This window comes from Diorhabda sublineata, chromosome 5 (genome assembly GCF_026230105.1).
Source record: "Diorhabda sublineata isolate icDioSubl1.1 chromosome 5, icDioSubl1.1, whole genome shotgun sequence".
In the NCBI taxonomy this organism is placed as follows: domain Eukaryota; kingdom Metazoa; phylum Arthropoda; class Insecta; order Coleoptera; family Chrysomelidae; genus Diorhabda; species Diorhabda sublineata.
Genome location: NC_079478.1, coordinates 36,152,113 through 36,174,880, shown reverse-complemented (window position 1 = coordinate 36,174,880; position 22,768 = coordinate 36,152,113). Strand labels below are relative to the sequence as shown.

At 34.3% G+C, this 22,768-nt stretch overlaps 1 protein-coding gene across 1 annotated transcript in view; it reads right to left on the bottom strand.

The window, feature by feature from the left end:
- LOC130444224 (protein still life, isoform SIF type 1) overlaps positions 1-22,768 on the bottom strand; it is a 198,493-nt gene that overhangs the window by 9,620 nt on the left and 166,105 nt on the right. The window contains exons 19-23 of the mRNA XM_056779281.1: positions 22,298-22,480; positions 21,417-21,617; positions 15,890-16,117; positions 335-521; positions 13-279 (exon numbers count right to left, since the gene is read on the bottom strand). Of these exons, the coding sequence (XP_056635259.1) occupies positions 13-279; positions 335-521; positions 15,890-16,117; positions 21,417-21,617; positions 22,298-22,480 (1,066 nt within the window). The remainder of the gene's footprint in view (positions 1-12; positions 280-334; positions 522-15,889; positions 16,118-21,416; positions 21,618-22,297; positions 22,481-22,768) is intronic.

The following is a 22,768-nucleotide window of genomic DNA, read 5'->3' as shown; positions in this document are numbered from 1 at the left end:
ATCTAGACTCACTCCGACCTGGTGCTGGTACGATGAGTCCGGAAATCATTTCCTCGCTGATAACGGGCGGTTCAGAAGGCGGCGGCGGACATACTAAACTGTCGATTATATCATCCGTAGCACGAAGGATGCCGGCGAGATCTGGCGGTTCGGTTCTCGACGACCTCATCATCATACATAAAGATAATTCTTCTTGTAGGACACTTTCTAGATACATCATGTCTAAATCGGAAACTATGGCCCCGTTGATTACCATTATCTCGTCACTTTTAATGATACCTGGAATAATGATAATAATTTTTTTTGTATCTGTGATATTTTTGATGGTACTTACCGTTTTGCATGGCGACGCTTTTGTCTTCGACTCTGCTTACGTAACAACAAAGTTCATCTTGTCGATCTGCGTTTTCGACCAGCTCGGCTTCGACGCTGAAGCCCCACATTTGTTCCAAGGTGTTTCTGGATAGCTCCACTTGGTATAGTATCTTGGCGCAGACCTCGACTACTTCATGAGTTTGCAACTAGAAAAAAAGCCAAAAAGTGAACCTGAGATACACGTGGACGTCGAACACTACCAAGATGCTCTGAGATTTAACCAACAGCCGTTGTTAATTGCCTACCGGATACAGTTGATGCAACGTCAGCCGTTTTGGAATACAAAACAATGATTTTCAAAACCCTTACGTAATCACGACATAATTAAAAAAAAAACGTCCTTATTATAATCTGTTCCTGATCAAACTTATCCTTTCCGTATCCTATATTGAGAAACAAATCCGGCTTTAAGTCACATCGTCCTTATAGAGCGTATTATATGATTACACTGACTTCCCGTAGGAATTTCCCAAGTTCCCATTTAGTGAAACCGTTTGAAAATAATCTCAAATCCCCGAAAAGTTAGAGGCTGACAGTCGCTCGTGTTCAGCTTCAAACGAGACATTTTCAAAAGGTCGATGTTGAAACTTTTCAGGATTTGTATTTGGTTTTCAATTCAACGTTTTCGTAGAATAACGTAGAGGTTAATTAATAGCGACGTACGAGAGTTGCCGGACAAATTATCCTGATTGAAAGTGAAAAAACCATCAACGCAGATCGTTATTATTATAGAAGCTATCGACTTGAATAGATGTATATGTTGAACGGGAAGGTTTCTTCCTTTTACTCGACGATGTTTACTGTTGAAGCAACACTTCAAGTATTAACTTGAAAAAACTGGAGTTGCGCAGTTCAAATTGAGCAATCAGTAACAACATACAATCTAATAGGGTTTCTGTATATTATACTGCTTCATATTCGAAATTCAATCACTTGGAAGGGATAAAATCATTATCGTTTCGACTGAAAGGATGTGCTCTAGACTTGTGCTGTAGTGCTACAAGATCTGGTGATCGGACAAAGTCATATAAGTTGCTATAATCACATTATAAGCAACTGCTCCACTTAAATATTCGATTGGTGACTGAACAAGGTCATATAAGTTGCTATAATCACGTTATAAGCAACTGCTCCACTTTAATATTCGATTGGTGACTGAACAAGGTCATATAAGTTGTTATAATCACGTTATAAGCAACTGCTCCACTTTAATATTCGATTGGTGACTGAACAAGGTCATATAAGTAGCTATAATCACATTATAAGCAACTGCTTCACTTAAATATTCGATTGGTGACTGAACAAGGTCATATAAGTAGCTATAATCACATTATAAGCAACTGCTCCACTTAAATATTCGATTGGTGACTGAACAAGGTCATATAAGTTGCTATAATCACGTTATAAGCAACTGCTCCACTTTAATATTCGATTGGTGACTGAACAAGGTCATATAAGTGGCTATAATCACATTATAAGCAACTGCTCCACTTAAATATTCGATTGGTGACTGAACAAGGTCATATAAGTGGCTATAATCACATTATAAGCAACTGCTCCACTTAAATATTCGATTGGTGACTGAACAAGGTCATATAAGTTGCTATAATCACGTTATAAGCAACTGCTCCACTTATATATTCGATTGGTGACTGAACAAGGTCATATAAGTAGCTATAATCACATTATAAGCAACTACTCCACTTAAATATTCGATTGGTGACTGAACAAGGTCATATAAGTGGCTATAATCACATTATAAGCAACTGCTCCACTTAAATATTCGATTGGTGACTGAACAAGGTCATATAAGTTGCTATAATCACGTTATAAGCAACTGCTCCACTTATATATTCGATTGGTGACTGAACAAGGTCATATAAGTAGCTATAATCACATTATAAGCAACTACTCCACTTAAATATTCGATTGGTGACTGAACAAGGTCATATAAGTGGCTATAATCACATTATAAGCAACTGCTCCACTTAAATATTCGATTGGTGACTGAACAAGGTCATATAAGTTGCTATAATCACGTTATAAGCAACTGCTCTACTTAAATATTCGATTGGTGACTGAATAAGGTCATATAAGTTGCTATAATCACGTTATAAGCAACTGCTCCACTTAAATATTCGATTGGTGACTGAACAAGGTCATATAAGTTGCTATAATCACGTTATAAGCAACTGCTCCACTTAAATATTCGATTGGTGACTGAACAAGGTCATATAAGTAGCTATAATCACGTTATAAGCAACTGCTCCACTTAAATATTCGATTGGTGACTGAACAAGGTCATATAAGTTGCTATAATCACGTTATAAGCAACTGCTCCACTTAAATATTCGATTGGTGACTGAACAAGGTCATATAAGTAGCTATAATCACGTTATAAGCAACTGCTCCACTTAAATATTCGATTGGTGACTGAACAAGGTCATATAAGTTGCTATAATCACGTTATAAGCAACTGCTCCACTTAAATATTCGATTGGTGACTGAACAAGGTCATATAAGTAGCTATAATCACGTTATAAGCAACTGCTCCACTTAAATATTCGATTGGTGACTGAACAAGGTCATATAAGTTGCTATAATCACGTTATAAGCAACTGCTCCACTTAAATATTCGATTGGTGACTGAACAAGGTCATATAAGTTGCTATAATCACGTTATAAGCAACTGCTCCACTTAAATATTCGATTGGTGACTGAACAAGGTCATATAAGTAGCTATAATCACGTTATAAGCAACTGCTCCACTTAAATATTCGATTGGTGACTGAACAAGGTCATATAAGTTGCTATAATCACGTTATAAGCAACTGCTCCACTTAAATATTCGATTGGTGACTGAACAAGGTCATATAAGTTGCTATAATCACGTTATAAGCAACTGCTCCACTTAAATATTCGATTGGTGACTGAACAAGGTCATATAAGTAGCTATAATCACATTATAAGCAACTGCTCCACTTAAATATTCGATTGGTGACTGAACAAGGTCATATAAGTTGCTATAATCACGTTATAAGCAACTGCTCCACTTAAATATTCGATTGGTGACTGAACAAGGTCATATAAGTAGCTATAATCACGTTATAAGCAACTGCTCCACTTAAATATTCGATTGGTGACTGAACAAGGTCATATAAGTTGCTATAATCACGTTATAAGCAACTGCTCCACTTTAATATTCGATTGGTGACTGAACAAGGTCATATAAGTTGCTATAATCACGTTATAAGCAACTGCTCCACTTAAATATTCGATTGGTGACTGAACAAGGTCATATAAGTTGCTATAATCACGTTATAAGCAACTGCTCCACTTAAATATTCGATTGGTGACTGAACAAGGTCATATAAGTTGCTATAATCACGTTATAAGCAACTGCTCCACTTAAATATTCGATTGGTGACTGAACAATGTCATATAAGTTGCTATAATCACGTTATAAGCAACTGCTCCACTTAAATATTCGATTGGTGACTGAACAAGGTCATATAAGTTGCTATAATCACGTTATAAGCAACTGCTCCACTTTAATATTCGATTGGTGACTGAACAAGGTCATATAAGTTGTTATAATCACGTTATAAGCAACTGCTTCACTTTAATATTCGATTGGTGACTGAACAAGGTCATATAAGTAGCTATAATCACATTATAAGCAACTGCTCCACTTAAATATTCGATTGGTGACTGAACAAGGTCATATAAGTAGCTATAATCACATTATAAGCAACTACTCCACTTAAATATTCGATTGGTGACTGAACAAGGTCATATAAGTTGTTATAATCACGTTATAAGCAACTGCTTCACTTTAATATTCGATTGGTGACTGAACAAGGTCATATAAGTAGCTATAATCACATTATAAGCAACTGCTCCACTTAAATATTCGATTGGTGACTGAACAAGGTCATATAAGTAGCTATAATCACATTATAAGCAACTGCTCCACTTAAATATTCGATTGGTGACTGAACAAGGTCATATAAGTTGCTATAATCACGTTATAAGCAACTGCTCCACTTAAATATTCGATTGGTGACTGAACAAGGTCATATAAGTTGCTATAATCACGTTATAAGCAACTGCTCCACTTAAATATTCGATTGGTGACTGAACAAGGTCATATAAGTTGCTATAATCACGTTATAAGCAACTGCTCCACTTAAATATTCGATTGGTGACTGAACAAGGTCATATAAGTAGCTATAATCACATTATAAGCAACTGCTCCACTTAAATATTCGATTGGTGACTGAACAAGGTCATATAAGTAGCTATAATCACATTATAAGCAACTGCTCCACTTAAATATTCGATTGGTGACTGAACAAGGTCATATAAGTTGCTATAATCACGTTATAAGCAACTGCTCCACTTAAATATTCGATTGGTGACTGAACAAGGTCATATAAGTAGCTATAATCACATTATAAGCAACTGCTCCACTTAAATATTCGATTGGTGACTGAACAAGGTCATATAAGTAGCTATAATCACATTATAAGCAACTGCTCCACTTAAATATTCGATTGGTGACTGAACAAGGTCATATAAGTTGCTATAATCACATTATAAGCAACTGCTCCACTTAAATATTCGATTGGTGACTGAACAAGGTCATATAAGTAGCTATAATCACATTATAAGCAACTGCTCCACTTAAATATTCGATTGGTGACTGAACAAGGTCATATACGTTGCTATAATCACGTTATAAGCAACTGCTCCACTTAAATATTCGATTGGTGACTGAACAAGGTCATATAAGTAGCTATAATCACATTATAAGCAACTGCTCCACTTAAATATTCGATTGGTGACTGAACAAGGTCATATAAGTTGCTATAATCACGTTATAAGCAACTGCTCCACTTAAATATTCGATTGGTGACTGAACAAGGTCATATAAGTAGCTATAATCACATTATAAGCAACTGCTCCACTTAAATATTCGATTGGTGACTGAACAAGGTCATATAAGTAGCTATAATCACATTATAAGCAACTGCTCCACTTAAATATTCGATTGGTGACTGAACAAGGTCATATAAGTTGCTATAATCACGTTATAAGCAACTGCTCCACTTAAATATTCGATTGGTGACTGAACAAGGTCATATAAGTAGCTATAATCACATTATAAGCAACTGCTCCACTTAAATATTCGATTGGTGACTGAACAAGGTCATATAAGTAGCTATAATCACATTATAAGCAACTACTCCACTTAAATATTCGATTGGTGACTGAACGTTTAATTTTATCTTATTTTGAATTTTATTTTCTTTAGAAACGATTCACGATCGGTATAATTTTGAGAAACGCCAAAATATTTGATTGTAGATGTTGTCAATAAACTTTTTTTTCATGTAATTTTGTTTTATTTCCAATTCCTAATTGTACCTTAATTACCGAAAAACAGTTTTAACTAACGAAAACATCAAAAAACGAAAGTGAAATTGTGATTAAGAATTTTGTATTTTGTGACAAAAAAACCGTAGCCAGACAAACAATTGACGATAAATGTCGGCGTGTTGAAACAGGTTTTTCGATGAAAAGAACAGAGTACTTTTGGTTGAAGCGATTCCAGGAAAACTGGGAATTAGTTTGCTCAAATTGGACAGTAAATCGGCACCCAAATAATCTGATAAGCAACAAAATATATGGAAACGAACGTGTTAGATCCAGTTCAGTGTTTTCTCTAGACTTCTCATTATGAAAAAAACGTTGTGGGAGCTTCCGCCTCCTAATGTGCCTCTGCTGAAACCAATCGAACGTTTTTTGGTGGAATTTGAATCGAAACTGAAGGATGGAAAGCAATTAAACACGAAAAATTCAAAAAGAAAATTCGGAACAAACAAATTACTTATTTAAACGTTGAAAAGTCGCCTCGAATCATACACAGACAAACTGAAAATCGCAATTTCCTCAAACACGCGTTTCCGATAACTTGGAAAACTACTTATTTCCAAACCACAAAGCAATTACACCAATAGTCGATCGTCAAACAAGAAATTTTTCATTTCCAAATCGAGCGTAACGAGAAACATCGAAATCGAAATCGAAAAGTTTTTCAAATAACTTATAATGGAACGGAAGTGAGTGCAGTGGGAAGTGAGTTTTTGTTTCCGATGGAAAATCGAATTGCGTCGAGGAAATTGATTTCAACGCAAGTTTTACGACATTTTATAAAAGAAAAATATTTAACTGTAACTTGTGTTCACTATATACTTATAATGATAAGTCATTCACTCGCCAAGTGACAGAAAAATGGTTTTTCACCCTAATTAATCGTACTATAAACCACTCCTATCCGAATTATCCACCTCCCCGTTCAGTCGCTACAGTCTATTAGCGATTCGATCCAATCCAAAAGTCCCATATTAAATTTCACCTGCGTTACATCGCGGACACGTCCACCAAACGCCGCCCTAAATTAACCATCCCAATACCAAGAAAAATCACCCCAAACCTTCACAGGAAAATGCACTGCGTGGTCCTGTTGCAAAAACGCGGTCCTTAAGAAGACCCCACGCGAAGAAATCAAAGAGTAACATCTGTTTATCCATACTCTCGCATACAAAACCCGTAGTGCGGCGACGCACCATCATACTGAATGATATAACGGATTTTCGCGAAAGATATGTCTTGATTCTCAAAAAAGGACCTACGAGATCTCTCGCACGAATACCTGCGACGCGGACGGTATATATGAAGTTTCCCCTGCAAGTTTATTCGACTAGTTCCATATTTTCACATATACCGTTCGTCCAGAATGCAGCGCGTCGGCAACAGAGCCCGATTTTGAGAATTTCTGGTACCACTTCCGTACTGTTGAACAAATTAGTAGCTACAAGTTTGAAAATTCGGTAAACAATTTCATTGTATCGGTTATTAATTCAGAAAACACATCCGTTCGATTAGTACGTGTTGTAGACAGCGTTGCCGGACTTATACCCGATCTTTTTTCATCTAACCTACCGACTGTTCTATTTTAAACTAAACTAGAGACCTACTTTCTGTGAAGAATCGCCTTGTATAAAGTTAAGATTAGACTGTTTGGATTCGTAAAACCAGAAGTTTAATTTCCGTTTTCTGGCGTAGACATAAGATAAAACTGTTCAAGATGTTTGCTATAATTATACTTGGAATAATAGCTTGAAGGCTATAAATATGAACAAACATCTGTTGTTAGACATTAATGTACAATCTAGTTTTTCAATATGATAATAATTTGGTTGCGAGAGACATCTGTCGATTTTTCGGTGAAACAAACATCTAATGGACTTGAAAAGTCGAGATTTATTTCTAAACAAGTAGCGGTTAATCACGACACGACAAAACCAGCCTCAGAACACCGTCCAAAGTACTGAGGGACAGTTTGATCATCGAATACCTTCAATTGGTTCGAGGTTAAGTACCTTACGACGTTGGGCTTCGCGCAAGATGCTCTCTGTCCAATTTACAAAGATAAAGAGGAAACTACGCTAAGGATTACTGAGGAATCGCGTCTTTTGATTGGTAGATAGGTTTCACAGTGATTTTTTACGAGGTTATGTCTCAAAACACGCTACAAAACACCTTTTCCGAGCTTTTGATCAGCATTAAACGATGCCGCAAGTGAATCATAGTGAATACCGACTTAATAAACGACTCTTACATACATTTATCTATCTTTAGAACCGGTATATTCGTAATGAATCACCCTATATAGAGAGAAAAGTTGGTTTTACTTTCTTAGAAACACGTTCTACGGACGAAATTCATTCTTTCGATTGTATTTTTACTTTTGGTGTGCCTATATTTCATTTACCGAGACGTATCGACTCGGATTACGATATTAATTGAATTTTTTGGGCGACCGAGCTTTTGATCAGCATTAAACGATGCCGCAAGTGAATCATAGTGAATATCGACTTAATAAACGACTCTTATATACATTTATCTATCTTTAGAACTGGTATATTCGTAATGAATCACCCTATATAGAGAGAAAAGTTGGTTTTACTTTCTTAGAAACACGTTTCTACCGACGAAATTCATTCTTTCGATTGTATTTTTACTTTTAGTGTGTCTATATTTCATTTACCGAGACGTATCGACTTGAATTACGATATTAATTGAATTTTTTGGGCGACCGAGCTTTTGATCAGCATTAAACGATGCCGCAAGTGAATCATAGTGAATACCGACTTAATAAACGACTCTTACATACATTTATCTATCTTTAGAACCGGTATATTCGTAATGAATCCCCCTATATAGAGAGAAAAGTTGGTTTTACTTTCTTAGAAACACGTTCTACGGACGAAATTCATTCTTTCGATTGTATTTTTACTTTTAGTGTGCCTATATTTCATTTACTGAGACGTATCAACTTGGACGACGATGTTAATTGAATTTTTTGGGCAACCGAGCTTTTGATCAGCATTAAACGATGCCGCAAGTGAATCATAGTGAATACCGACTTAATAAACGACTCTTACATACATTTATCTATCTTTAGAACCGGTATATTCGTAATGAATCACCCTATATAGAGAGAAAAGTTGGTTTTACTTTCTTAGAAACACGTTCTACGGACGAAATTCATTCTTTCGATTGTATTTTTACTTTTAGTGTGTCTATATTTCATTTACCGAGACGTATCGACTTGGATGACGATATTAATTGAATTTTTTGGGCAACCGAGCTTTTGATCAGCATTAAACGATGCCGCAAGTGAATCATAGTGAATACCGACTTAATAAACGACTCTTACATACATTTATCTATCTTTAGAACCGGTATATTCGTAATGAATCACCCTATATAGAGAGAAAAGTTGGTTTTACTTTCTTAGAAACACGTTCTACGGACGAAATTCATTCTTTCGATTGTATTTTTACTTTTAGTGTGTCTATATTTCATTTACCGAGACGTATCGACTTGGATGACGATATTAATTGAATTTTTTGGGCAACCGAGCTTTTGATCAGCATTAAACGATGCCGCAAGTGAATCATAGTGAATACCGACTTAATAAACGACTCTTACATACATTTATCTATCTTTAGAACCGGTATATTCGTAATGAATCACCCTATATAGAGAGAAAAGTTGGTTTTACTTTCTTAGAAACATGTTCTACGGACGAAATTCATTCTTTCGATTGTATTTTTATTGTTGGTATGTCTATATTTCATTTACTGAGACGTATCGACTTGAATTACGATATTAATTGAATTTTTTGGGCGACCGAGCTTTTGATCAGCATTAAACGATGCCGCAAGTGAATCATAGTGAATACCGACTTAATAAACGACTCTTACATACATTTATCTATCTTTAGAATCGGTATATTCGTAATGAATCACCCTATATAGAGAGAAAAGTTGGTTTTACTTTCTTAGAAACACGTTCTACGGACGAAATTCATTCTTCCGATTGTATTTTTACTTTTGGTGTGCCTATATTTCATTTACCGAGACGTATCGACTCGGATTACGATATTAATTGAATTTTTTGGGCGACCGAGCTTTTGATCAGCATTAAACGATGCCGCAAGTGAATCATAGTGAATACCGACTTAATAAACGACTCTTACATACATTTATCTATCTTTAGAACCGGTATATTCGTAATGAATCACCCTATATAGAGAGAAAAGTTGGTTTTACTTTCTTAGAAACACGTTCTACGGACGAAATTCATTCTTCCGATTGTATTTTTACTTTTGGTGTGCCTATATTTCATTTACCGAGACGTATCGACTCGGATTACGATATTAATTGAATTTTTTGGGCGACCGAGCTTTTGATCAGCATTAAACGATGCCGCAAGTGAATCATAGTGAATACCGACTTAATAAACGACTCTTACATACATTTATCTATCTTTAGAACCGGTATATTCGTAATGAATCACCCTATATAGAGAGAAAAGTTGGTTTTACTTTCTTAGAAACACGTTCTACGGACGAAATTCATTCTTCCGATTGTATTTTTACTTTTGGTGTGCCTATATTTCATTTACCGAGACGTATCGACTCGGATTACGATATTAATTGAATTTTTTGGGCGACCGAGCTTTTGATCAGCATTAAACGATGCCGCAATTGAATCATAGTGAATACCGACTTAATAAACGACTCTTACATACATTTATCTATCTTTAGAACCGGTATATTCGTAATGAATCACCCTAAATAGAGAGAAAAGTTGGTTTTACTTTCTTAGAAACACGTTCTACGGACGAAATTCATTCTTCCGATTGTATTTTTACTTTTGGTGTGCCTATATTTCATTTACCGAGACGTATCGACTCGGATTACGATATTAATTGAATTTTTTGGGCGACCGAGCTTTTGATCAGCATTAAACGATGCCGCAAGTGAATCATAGTGAATACCGACTTAATAAACGACTCTTACATACATTTATCTATCTTTAGAACCGGTATATTCGTAATGAATCACCCTATATAGAGAGAAAAGTTGGTTTTACTTTCTTAGAAACACGTTCTACGGACGAAATTCATTCTTTCGATTGTATTTTTACTTTTAGTGTGTCTATATTTCATTTACTGAGACGTATCGACTCGGATTACGATATTAATTGAATTTTTTGGGCAACCGAGCTTTTGATCAGCATTAAACGATGCCGCAAGTGAATCATAGTGAATACCGACTTAATAAACGACTCTTACATACATTTATCTATCTTTAGAACCGGTATATTCGTAATGAATCACCCTATATAGAGAGAAAAGTTGGTTTTACTTTCTTAGAAACACGTTCTACGGACGAAATTCATTCTTTCGATTGTATTTTTACTTTTAGTGTGTCTATATTTCATTTACCGAGACGTATCGACTTGGATGACGATATTAATTGAATTTTTTGGGCAACCGAGCTTTTGATCAGCATTAAACGATGCCGCAAGTGAATCATAGTGAATACCGACTTAATAAACGACTCTTACATACATTTATCTATCTTTAGAACCGGTATATTCGTAATGAATCACCCTATATAGAGAGAAAAGTTGGTTTTACTTTCTTAGAAACATGTTCTACGGACGAAATTCATTCTTTCGATTGTATTTTTATTGTTGGTATGTCTATATTTCATTTACTGAGACGTATCGACTTGAATTACGATATTAATTGAATTTTTTGGGCGACCGAGCTTTTGATCAGCATTAAACGATGCCGCAAGTGAATCATAGTGAATACCGACTTAATAAACGACTCTTACATACATTTATCTATCTTTAGAACCGGTATATTCGTAATGAATCACCCTATATAGAGAGAAAAGTTGGTTTTACTTTCTTAGAAACACGTTCTACGGACGAAATTCATTCTTCCGATTGTATTTTTACTTTTGGTGTGCCTATATTTCATTTACCGAGACGTATCGACTCGGATTACGATATTAATTGAATTTTTTGGGCGACCGAGCTTTTGATCAGCATTAAACGATGCCGCAAGTGAATCATAGTGAATACCGACTTAATAAACGACTCTTACATACATTTATCTATCTTTAGAACCGGTATATTCGTAATGAATCACCCTATATAGAGAGAAAAGTTGGTTTTACTTTCTTAGAAACACGTTCTACGGACGAAATTCATTCTTCCGATTGTATTTTTACTTTTGGTGTGCCTATATTTCATTTACCGAGACGTATCGACTCGGATTACGATATTAATTGAATTTTTTGGGCGACCGAGCTTTTGATCAGCATTAAACGATGCCGCAAGTGAATCATAGTGAATACCGACTTAATAAACGACTCTTACATACATTTATCTATCTTTAGAACCGGTATATTCGTAATGAATCACCCTATATAGAGAGAAAAGTTGGTTTTACTTTCTTAGAAACACGTTCTACGGACGAAATTCATTCTTTCGATTGTATTTTTACTTTTAGTGTGTCTATATTTCATTTACTGAGACGTATCGACTTGAATTACGATATTAATTGAATTTTTTGGGCGACCGAGCTTTTGATCAGCATTAAACGATGCCGCAAGTGAATCATAGTGAATACCGACTTAATAAACGACTCTTATATACATTTATCTATCTTTAGAACCGGTATATTCGTAATGAATCACCCTATATAGAGAGAAAAGTTGGTTTTACTTTCTTAGAAACACGTTCTACGGACGAAATTCATTCTTCCGATTGTATTTTTACTTTTGGTGTGCCTATATTTCATTTACCGAGACGTATCGACTCGGATTACGATATTAATTGAATTTTTTGGGCGACCGAGCTTTTGATCAGCATTAAACGATGCCGCAATTGAATCATAGTGAATACCGACTTAATAAACGACTCTTACATACATTTATCTATCTTTAGAACCGGTATATTCGTAATGAATCACCCTAAATAGAGAGAAAAGTTGGTTTTACTTTCTTAGAAACACGTTCTACGGACGAAATTCATTCTTTCGATTGTATTTTTATTTTTGGTGAGCCTATATTTCATTTACTGAGACGTATCGACTCGGATTACGATATTAATTGAATTTTTTGGGCAACCGAGCTTTTGATCAGCATTAAACGATGCCGCAAGTGAATCATAGTGAATACCGACTTAATAAACGACTCTTACATACATTTATCTATCTTTAGCACCGGTATATTCGTAATGAATCACCCTATATAGAGAGAAAAGTTGGTTTTACTTTCTTAGAAACACGTTCTACGGACGAAATTCATTCTTTCGATTGTATTTTTATTTTTGGTGAGCCTATATTTCATTTACTGAGACGTATCGACTCGGATTACGATATTAATTGAATTTTTTGGGCAACCGAGCTTTTGATCAGCATTAAACGATGCCGCAAGTGAATCATAGTGAATACCGACTTAATAAACGACTCTTACATACATTTATCTATCTTTGGCACCGGTATATTCGTAATGAATCACCCTATATAGAGAGAAAAGTTGGTTTTACTTTCTTAGAAACACGTTCTACGGACGAAATTCATTCTTTCGATTGTATTTTTATTTTTGGTGTGCCTATATTTCATTTACTGAGACGTATCGACTCGGATTACGATATTAATTGAATTTTTTGGGCGACCGAGCTTTTGATCAGCATTAAACGATGCCGCAATTGAATCATAGTGAATACCGACTTAATAAACGACTCTTACATACATTTATCTATCTTTAGAACCGGTATATTCGTAATGAATCACCCTAAATAGAGAGAAAAGTTGGTTTTACTTTCTTAGAAACACGTTCTACGGACGAAATTCATTCTTTCGATTGTATTTTTATTTTTGGTGAGCCTATATTTCATTTACTGAGACGTATCGACTCGGATTACGATATTAATTGAATTTTTTGGGCAACCGAGCTTTTGATCAGCATTAAACGATGCCGCAAGTGAATCATAGTGAATACCGACTTAATAAACGACTCTTACATACATTTATCTATCTTTAGCACCGGTATATTCGTAATGAATCACCCTATATAGAGAGAAAAGTTGGTTTTACTTTCTTAGAAACACGTTCTACGGACGAAATTCATTCTTTCGATTGTATTTTTATTTTTGGTGAGCCTATATTTCATTTACTGAGACGTATCGACTCGGATTACGATATTAATTGAATTTTTTGGGCAACCGAGCTTTTGATCAGCATTAAACGATGCCGCAAGTGAATCATAGTGAATACCGACTTAATAAACGACTCTTACATACATTTATCTATCTTTGGCACCGGTATATTCGTAATGAATCACCCTATATAGAGAGAAAAGTTGGTTTTACTTTCTTAGAAACACGTTCTACGGACGAAATTCATTCTTTCGATTGTATTTTTATTTTTGGTGTGCCTATATTTCATTTACTGAGACGTATCGACTCGGATTACGATATTAATTGAATTTTTTGGGCGACCGAGCTTTTGATCAGCATTAAACGATGCCGCAATTGAATCATAGTGAATACCGACTTAATAAACGACTCTTACATACATTTATCTATCTTTAGAACCGGTATATTCGTAATGAATCACCCTAAATAGAGAGAAAAGTTGGTTTTACTTTCTTAGAAACACGTTCTACGGACGAAATTCATTCTTTCGATTGTATTTTTACTTTTAGTGTGTCTATATTTCATTTACCGAGACGTATCGACTTGAATTACGATATTAATTGAATTTTTTGGGCGACCGAGCTTTTGATCAGCATTAAACGATACCGCAATTGAATTATAGTGAATATCAACCTAATAAACGACTCGGTATATTCGTAATGAATCACCCTTCGTAGAGAGAAGACTTGTTGCTTTATAGTTTGATAAAAAATACCGAATTTTTTTAAGGAAAAACCGGAAAATAAACGATAGATATTCTATTGTCCCCACATTCAATACATAGCCTTAAATGAGTACGAAAAACGACGGGAAAACCCTATTTCGACCCTATTACATTTGATAAAGAATCCGAATTCAAAAAGGGGATGATGTCAAGGTATGGGTGCGACCTTGGGGACCCTTCCAAATTCCGTATCGCAAAGTTTGAAGTGGGTTTATAACAAAATAAATTCCTCCCTTCCTTGATTGGCAAAACGATTTTTGTAAGGTATAAATGGGGTGAATCACGAATTAAATTATATAGGGTGTTCTAAAAATTTACAGATAGTTTTTGGTGTTGATCTTGAGTACTTGGTCTTAACCTTCAACTCTTGGTTGAGTTTATTCAAAAACTTGGGTTAGAGGATTGATAAATTCATCAGCAATCATTCTGATACCAATCCCATGATTATTTTTCGATAAAATGGCGTGTTCGTGCTGGTCGAAGGGCATCCAGAGCGGTTATCGAGTCTTACCTTCTCGGAACAGCTTAAGCGACATCTTAGACCTCTTGAATCATGATCCTTGATACTTAGTGACGAGGTTTTTCGACCAAGGATCACAATACAAAGCCTTGGAGCTAACCGTCGTTCCAAACCAGATGTACTACTTTCAGAACAGACCCCGTATATAGTCTGACGTTTTGTTAATCAACTTATCGTCGTCAGAGACTGAACGATAATTCGAAAATGTGCTGTTCGAGTTTATTGGTAAAAAAATTCGTTGGCGAATATTGAAATGAGGGAAAATAGAATAGTCCTTAAAAGGAAATTTATTTTTTTCCCAATTAAGCATCCGTAATCCCGAAAAAACTAATTGATAGTCAATTCAAAATTGCGGGATAATTACTTCCTATTGAATATTAATCAGTTTTAAGCGATGAGATTCCTTAAATGGAGAATCTTTTTTTTTAATTTATAACAAAAAGGCCTAAGTGATTTATTAGGTTTTTTTTTCGTGATTTAATCACTTTTTTCTATGAAAATCAGTCTAAAATAATACGTAAAAATTGAAGTTTGGATCTAATCCGATTTTTGAATTCACTAACGTTTATATGATGTTTAAAACGCCATCTCTAGGTAATTTACTCGAACTATAGTTAATACTAAAGTACTTACGTATGTTTCTATTAAATCGCTGCGATGCGGTACGAAGTAATTGTGATCCTCCATCTCTTTTCTTTTTTTAACGCGTATAAAATGTTCGGTCGGGTTTAAATTTTTTCTCGCGCAAGCGCTAGCCAGAAATTCTTCCACCGACATTGATTCGCGTACGTAGACGGTCGCCATTGAAGCATCAGGTAATGAAACTTTGACACTTTTCTCGGATTCTTCCCGGGAATTGATCTGCAACACGTAAAACTCGTTATTTCCGCGAGGACAATCTGTATAAAGGATTTTTCTGTTTTGAGGCCCTTCATGAACATGTGAAAAACTAAAGCCTCATTTTGTCCCGTGTTTGAGATCGCAACGAGCTCAAGTTATGGACAGTAGAAGCACCTGATCTTACCCCCTGTATTTTTTAGAAGATTCATAATCGTGGGAGGGGATGAAGAAGAAACGAAACAAAAATCGAAAAAATGTTAAAATTCAACTTCGGTCGTGCTGAATATTTATTATTATGATATTTAAATATTCCTTATAACATAATAACCTTATTTTATTATGAAAAAGTGAAGAATTTAGTATATAGGGTGTTGAAAAATTTTATAAACCCAACTGTAACCAATGAAAACTTCTTAGTTGGTTCCAGTGAGTTTATATCGCCATTATTTCGTATTCCGAAACACCCTATGAAAACAAATTAAGTCTATATACAGTTCATCATTAATATTAACATTCTGACCATCTTCATCGGCTTCATCGATTTTTTCTTAAAAGAAATAGTCTATAAGGTCAAATAAAGGTTGGATTCTAACAAAGACTAGGTCCTAAAAGATAAATGACGAATTCCTTCGGAAAAACAAAGACCTGAGGAACAATTGATGTTTTATTTTTATAGAAGATGGCCTCTAATGACAAAAGACAGTTTATTTTTGCGAAACCCAATCTCTAATAGCATATGAGGGTCGGTTTTTGAAAAAGGACGTCCTGAGAGACAACTTACGTTTTAATTTTGTATAAAACAGTGTCTAGAAACATAGTTTGCTTTTGTATCAGATAGTTTTTAAAGACAAATGACACTTTATTTTTGAAAACTACAGTCTCTAAACATAAATGACAATTTTTTTTGCGAAAAACAGTCTCTAAACACAAATGACAGTTTATTTTTACGAAAAACTGTCTCTAAACACAAATGACAGTTTATTTTTGCGAAAAACAATCTCTAATGACAAATGACACTTTATTTTTGTAGAAGACAGTCTCTAAACACAAATGACAGTTTATTTTTGTAGAAGACAGTCTCTAAACACAAATGACAGTTTATTTTTACGAAAAACTGTCTCTAAACACAAATGACAGTTTATTTTTGTAGAAGACAGTCTCTAAACACAAATGACAGTTTATTTTTACGAAAAACTGTCTCTAAACACAAATGACAGTTTATTTTTGCGAAAAAAAGTCTCTAATGACAAATGACAGTTTATTTTTACGAAAAACAGTCTCTAATGACAAATGACAGTTTATTTTTGTAGAAGACAGTCTCTAAACACAAATGACAGTTTATTTTTACGAAAAACTGTCTCTAAACACAAATGACAGTTTATTTTTGTAGAAGACAGTCTCTAAACACAAATGACAGTTTATTTTTACGAAAAACTGTCTCTAAACACAAATGACAGTTTATTTTTGCGAAAAAAAATCTCTAATGACAAATGACAGTTTATTTTTACGAAAAACAGTCTCTAATGACAAATGACAGTTTATTTTTGTAGAAGACAGTCTCTAAACACAAATGACAGTTTATTTTTACGAAAAACTGTCTCTAAACACAAATGACAGTTTATTTTTGTAGAAGACAGTCTCTAAACACAAATGACAGTTTATTTTTACGAAAAACTGTCTCTAAACACAAATGACAGTTTATTTTTGTAGAAGACAGTCTCTAAACACAAATGACAGTTTATTTTTACGAAAAACTGTCTCTAAACACAAATGACAGTTTATTTTTGCGAAAAAAAATCTCTAATGACAAATGACAGTTTATTTTTACGAAAAACAGTCTCTAATGACAAATGACAGTTTATTTTTGTAGAAGACAGTCTCTAAACACAAATGACAGTTTATTTTTACGAAAAACTGTCTCTAAACACAAATGACAGTTTATTTTTGCGAAAAACAATCTCTAATGACAAATGACACTTTATTTTTGTAGAAGACAGTCTCTAAACACAAATGACAGTTTATTTTTACGAAAAACTGTCTGTAAACACAAATGACAGTTTATTTTTGCGAAAAACAATCTCTAATGACAAATGACACTTTATTTTTGTAGAAGACAGTCTCTAAACACAAATGACAGTTTATTTTTACGAAAAACTGTCTCTAAACACAAATGACACTTTATTTTTGCGAAAAACAATCTCTAATGACAAATGACACTTTATTTTTGTAGAAGACAGTCTCTAAACACAAATGACAGTTTATTTTTACGAAAAACTGTCTCTAAACACAAATGACAGTTTATTTTTGCGAAAAACAATCTCTAATGACAAATGACAGTTTCTTTTTGAGAAAAACAGTCTCTAATGACAAATGACAGTTTATTTTTGTAGAAGACAGTCTCTAAACACAAATGACAGTTTATTTTTACGAAAAACTGTCTCTAAACACAAATGACAGTTTATTTTTGCGAAAAACAATCTCTAATGACAAATGACACTTTATTTTTGTAGAAGACAGTCTCTAAACACAAATGACAGTTTATTTTTACGAAAAACTGTCTGTAAACACAAATGACAGTTTATTTTTGCGAAAAACAATCTCTAATGACAAATGACACTTTATTTTTGTAGAAGACAGTCTCTAAACACAAATGACAGTTTATTTTTACGAAAAACTGTCTCTAAACACAAATGACACTTTATTTTTGCGAAAAACAATCTCTAATGACAAATGACACTTTATTTTTGTAGAAGACAGTCTCTAAACACAAATGACAGTTTATTTTTACGAAAAACTGTCTCTAAACACAAATGACAGTTTATTTTTGCGAAAAACAATCTCTAATGACAAATGACAGTTTCTTTTTGAGAAAAACAGTCTCTAATGACAAATGACAGTTTATTTTTGTAGAAGACAGTCTCTAAACACAAATGACAGTTTATTTTTACGAAAAACTGTCTCTAAACACAAATGACAGTTTATTTTTGCGAAAAAAAATCTCTAATGACAAATGACAGTTTATTTCTACGAAAAACAGTCTCTAAACACAAATAACAGTTTATTTTTGCGAAAAAAAATCTCTAATGACAAATGACAGTTTATTTTTACGAAAAACAGTCTCTAATGACAAATGACAGTTTATTTTTGTAGAAGACAGTCTCTAAACACAAATGACAGTTTATTTTTACGAAAAACTGTCTCTAAACACAAATGACAGTTTATTTTTGCGAAAAAAAATCTCTAATGACAAATGACAGTTTATTTTTACGAAAAACAGTCTCTAATGACAAATGACAGTTTATTTTTGTAGAAGACAGTCTCTAAACACAAATGACAGTTTATTTTTACGAAAAACTGTCTCTAAACACAAATGACAGTTTATTTTTGCGAAAAACAATCTCTAATGACATGTAAGGGTCGGTTTTTGAAAAAAAAACTCCTGGCAGACAAGTGACGTTTTGATTTTATAAGAAACAGTATCTAAAGATAATTGATGGTCTGCGTTGGTAGCAGATAGTTTTTAGAGACAAAAGACAGTTTATTTTTGTTGAAGACAATCTCAAACACAAATGACAGTTAATGTTTACGAAAAACTGTCTCTAAACACAAATGAATGTATATTTTTGCGAAAAACAGTCTCTAACGACAAATGACAGTTTATTTTTGTAGAAGACAGTCTCTAAACACAAATGACAGTTTATTTTTACGAAAAACTGTCTCTAAACACAAATGACAGTTTATTTTTGCGAAAAAAAATCTCTAATGACAAATGACAGTTTATTTTTACGAAAAACAGTCTCTAATGACAAATGACAGTTTATTTTTGTAGAAGACAGTCTCTAAACACAAATGACAGTTTATTTTTACGAAAAACTGTCTCTAAACACAAATGACAGTTTCCTGTTGAAAGATAAATTCTCTAATGACAAATGACGATTTGATTTTTTGTAAAAGACAGTATATTTTGAAAAAAACAGTCTCTAAACACAAATGATAATATAATTTTGCGAGAAACAGTCTCTAAATACAAATGACACTTTATTTTTGTAGAAGACAGTCTCTAAACACAAATGACAGTTTGTTTTTGCGAAAAACAGTCTCTAATGACAAATGACAGTTTATTTTTGTAGAAGACAGGCTCTAAACACAAATGACAGTTTGTTTTTGCAAAAAACAGTCACTAATGACAAATAAAGATCCGTTTTTGAAAAAAAAAGCTCCTGGCAGACAAGTGATGTTTTGATTTTATAAGAAACAGTGTCTAAAGATAATTGAAGGTCTGCGTTCGTAGCAGATAGTTTTTAGAGACAAATCACAGTTTATTTTTATAGAAGACAATCTCCAAACACAAATGACAGTTTATTTTTACGAAAAACAGTCACTAATGACAAATAAAGATCCGTTTTTGAAAAAAAAAGCTCCTGGCAGACAAGTGATGTTTTGATTTTATAAGAAACAGTGTCTAAAGATAATTGAAGGTCTGCGTTAGTAGCAGATAGTTTTTAGAGACAAAAGACAGTTTATTTTTGAAGAAGACAATCTCTAAAAACAAATGACAGTTTATTTTTACGATGAACAGTCTCTAATAACAGATGACAGTTTCTTTTTTCGAAAAACAGTCTCTAATGACAAATGACAGTTGGTTACAGAAAAAGACAGTCCAAAAAGACAAACGATGGTTTGCTGTTGAAAGATAAATTCTCTAATGACAAATGACGGTTCGGTTTTTTGTAACATACAGTATCTTGAGTTGATATTTTGGAAAAAAATAGTCTCTAGAGACAAATGGTTACGCGTTTTTCATTTTTCTTTTCGCAATTATACATTTCGAAACCCTTGGTATTTCTACTTCACTATAACCATTCATCGCAATTTTCATTCAATCCACTTCTCGATGGCAAATGAATCCCCAAATTGCTCCAGTGCATTAACGAAAGTAGTAAATTCCGATAATACCAGTGACTAAATCACGTTTCGTTCAATTTTTCGACATGTAGCGGCACATTCTCGAATATAAGAAGATAAAACTTTTTATTCGGCTTAATTTATTCGAAATTGAGATCCAAGACAGAGAGAAGCTTGTTCTGAATGGATAAGAGACATTTATTAGGAAAGTTTCTCATTCGGTTGATTCATCATGTTTCGTTCAAGAATATATGAATAATTAATTAATTCAAAATTACCCGCTCGATACTAAAGATGCGTCTCAATCTAACAGTATATTATTTTCAAAATTCATCTTCGTACCGTCGTTAAAATAGTAAAATTTCGTTTCTACATCGTCCAATCCGTCCATCTGATAACTACCATTGATACTTACTTGTAACGATTTTCTACTAGATCCACTGTTAGATCTGCTCAACATCGGAGGTCTTCTCTTGGTGGCGCCTCTTCCTGCTAGCAGGTTGTTGAGAAGAGACGGACTCCTGGCGCAAATGAAGGCGTGGAATGACGAAACGGTGAAGACGCCGAGTTTGTTAAGCGTATTCTTTGTTGCTCTAGATACGTGCGTCAATAGAGACTGTAATCAAAACAAAATTTATCTAATTACGTAATCGAACGTGACACTTGACATTAGGAAACGTCACCTTCATATTTCAATTACGTAAAGTACTTATGCAAATAATGACAACAGCTATTCAAATCGAGTCCAATTTCTGGTTGTGTCAATTTCATTTGAAGCTGTTATATCTACAAGACTTGGTCCAAAAACATCCAAGTATTGAATCCAAGTATTGAGCAATCTTTGATGGCAATTGTGCCGGACGATTTTAGAAAGCTCAGAATCGGATAAAAACGGCGTCGTGAAGATGTTTCCATCAGAAATCCGTGATTGAATCGGATTATATTCTGTTCTCAAACTTGGTGGTCGAAAATTTTCCAACAATGAAGAGGTGACGTCGCAAATCTATGGCGACCATTCCATACCTTTCGAAAGGTATCGAACGTCGTCGGGAAAAGTTTATGGAGCTGAAAATTTTTGTGTTTTCTCGCAAACCAACTTTTCCTTAGGTGTTCAATGATTGACAAGGTTCCGTGCGGATCCGATTCTTGTTTTTCGAATTGATAAAACTAAATTGATATATTTAAAGTCCCGACACAAGATGTTGGAATAAAGACGCCGTCAACTCAATGTTTTTGTCGTTTATAACCGGCCGAGGGTAAAGAAGATTGATGACAACATTAAAAGAATATGCGTACTTTGGGATTGGGTAATTCCCCGCTTTGTAAACTCGCCATGTAACATCTGAGTCTGAATTGTTCGCAATGCAATTTCTCCAAATTTTCCTCCCATTGTACGACCTGGTTAGCTATTTGTTGACGTGTCTCGCCGTCGTTAAACACCGTCTGTTGCATCTCCGCCATATGTTTCAATTTATAATCCTGAAACAAGAAAAATATTCAAAATTAGTAACGGGGAACGCCCGTTTCCGGATCCCCTTAAAAAAGAGACGATGTACCTAAATTAGAATAAGATTGGTAAAGCAGAACGACACCCCCGCAACGTCCAAGTCAATCCGTTTACAAACCGCGGATTTCCATCAAAAAAAGTTTAGCGATATTTGATTCTACTCTGGAGGGGTTCACCCCATAGCGGAAAGGCAGGTGTCGGACAGTACCTTGATCAGTTTACCAAGAGACCGGTAACTCTCGTAGAAGAGGTCGAGTCTA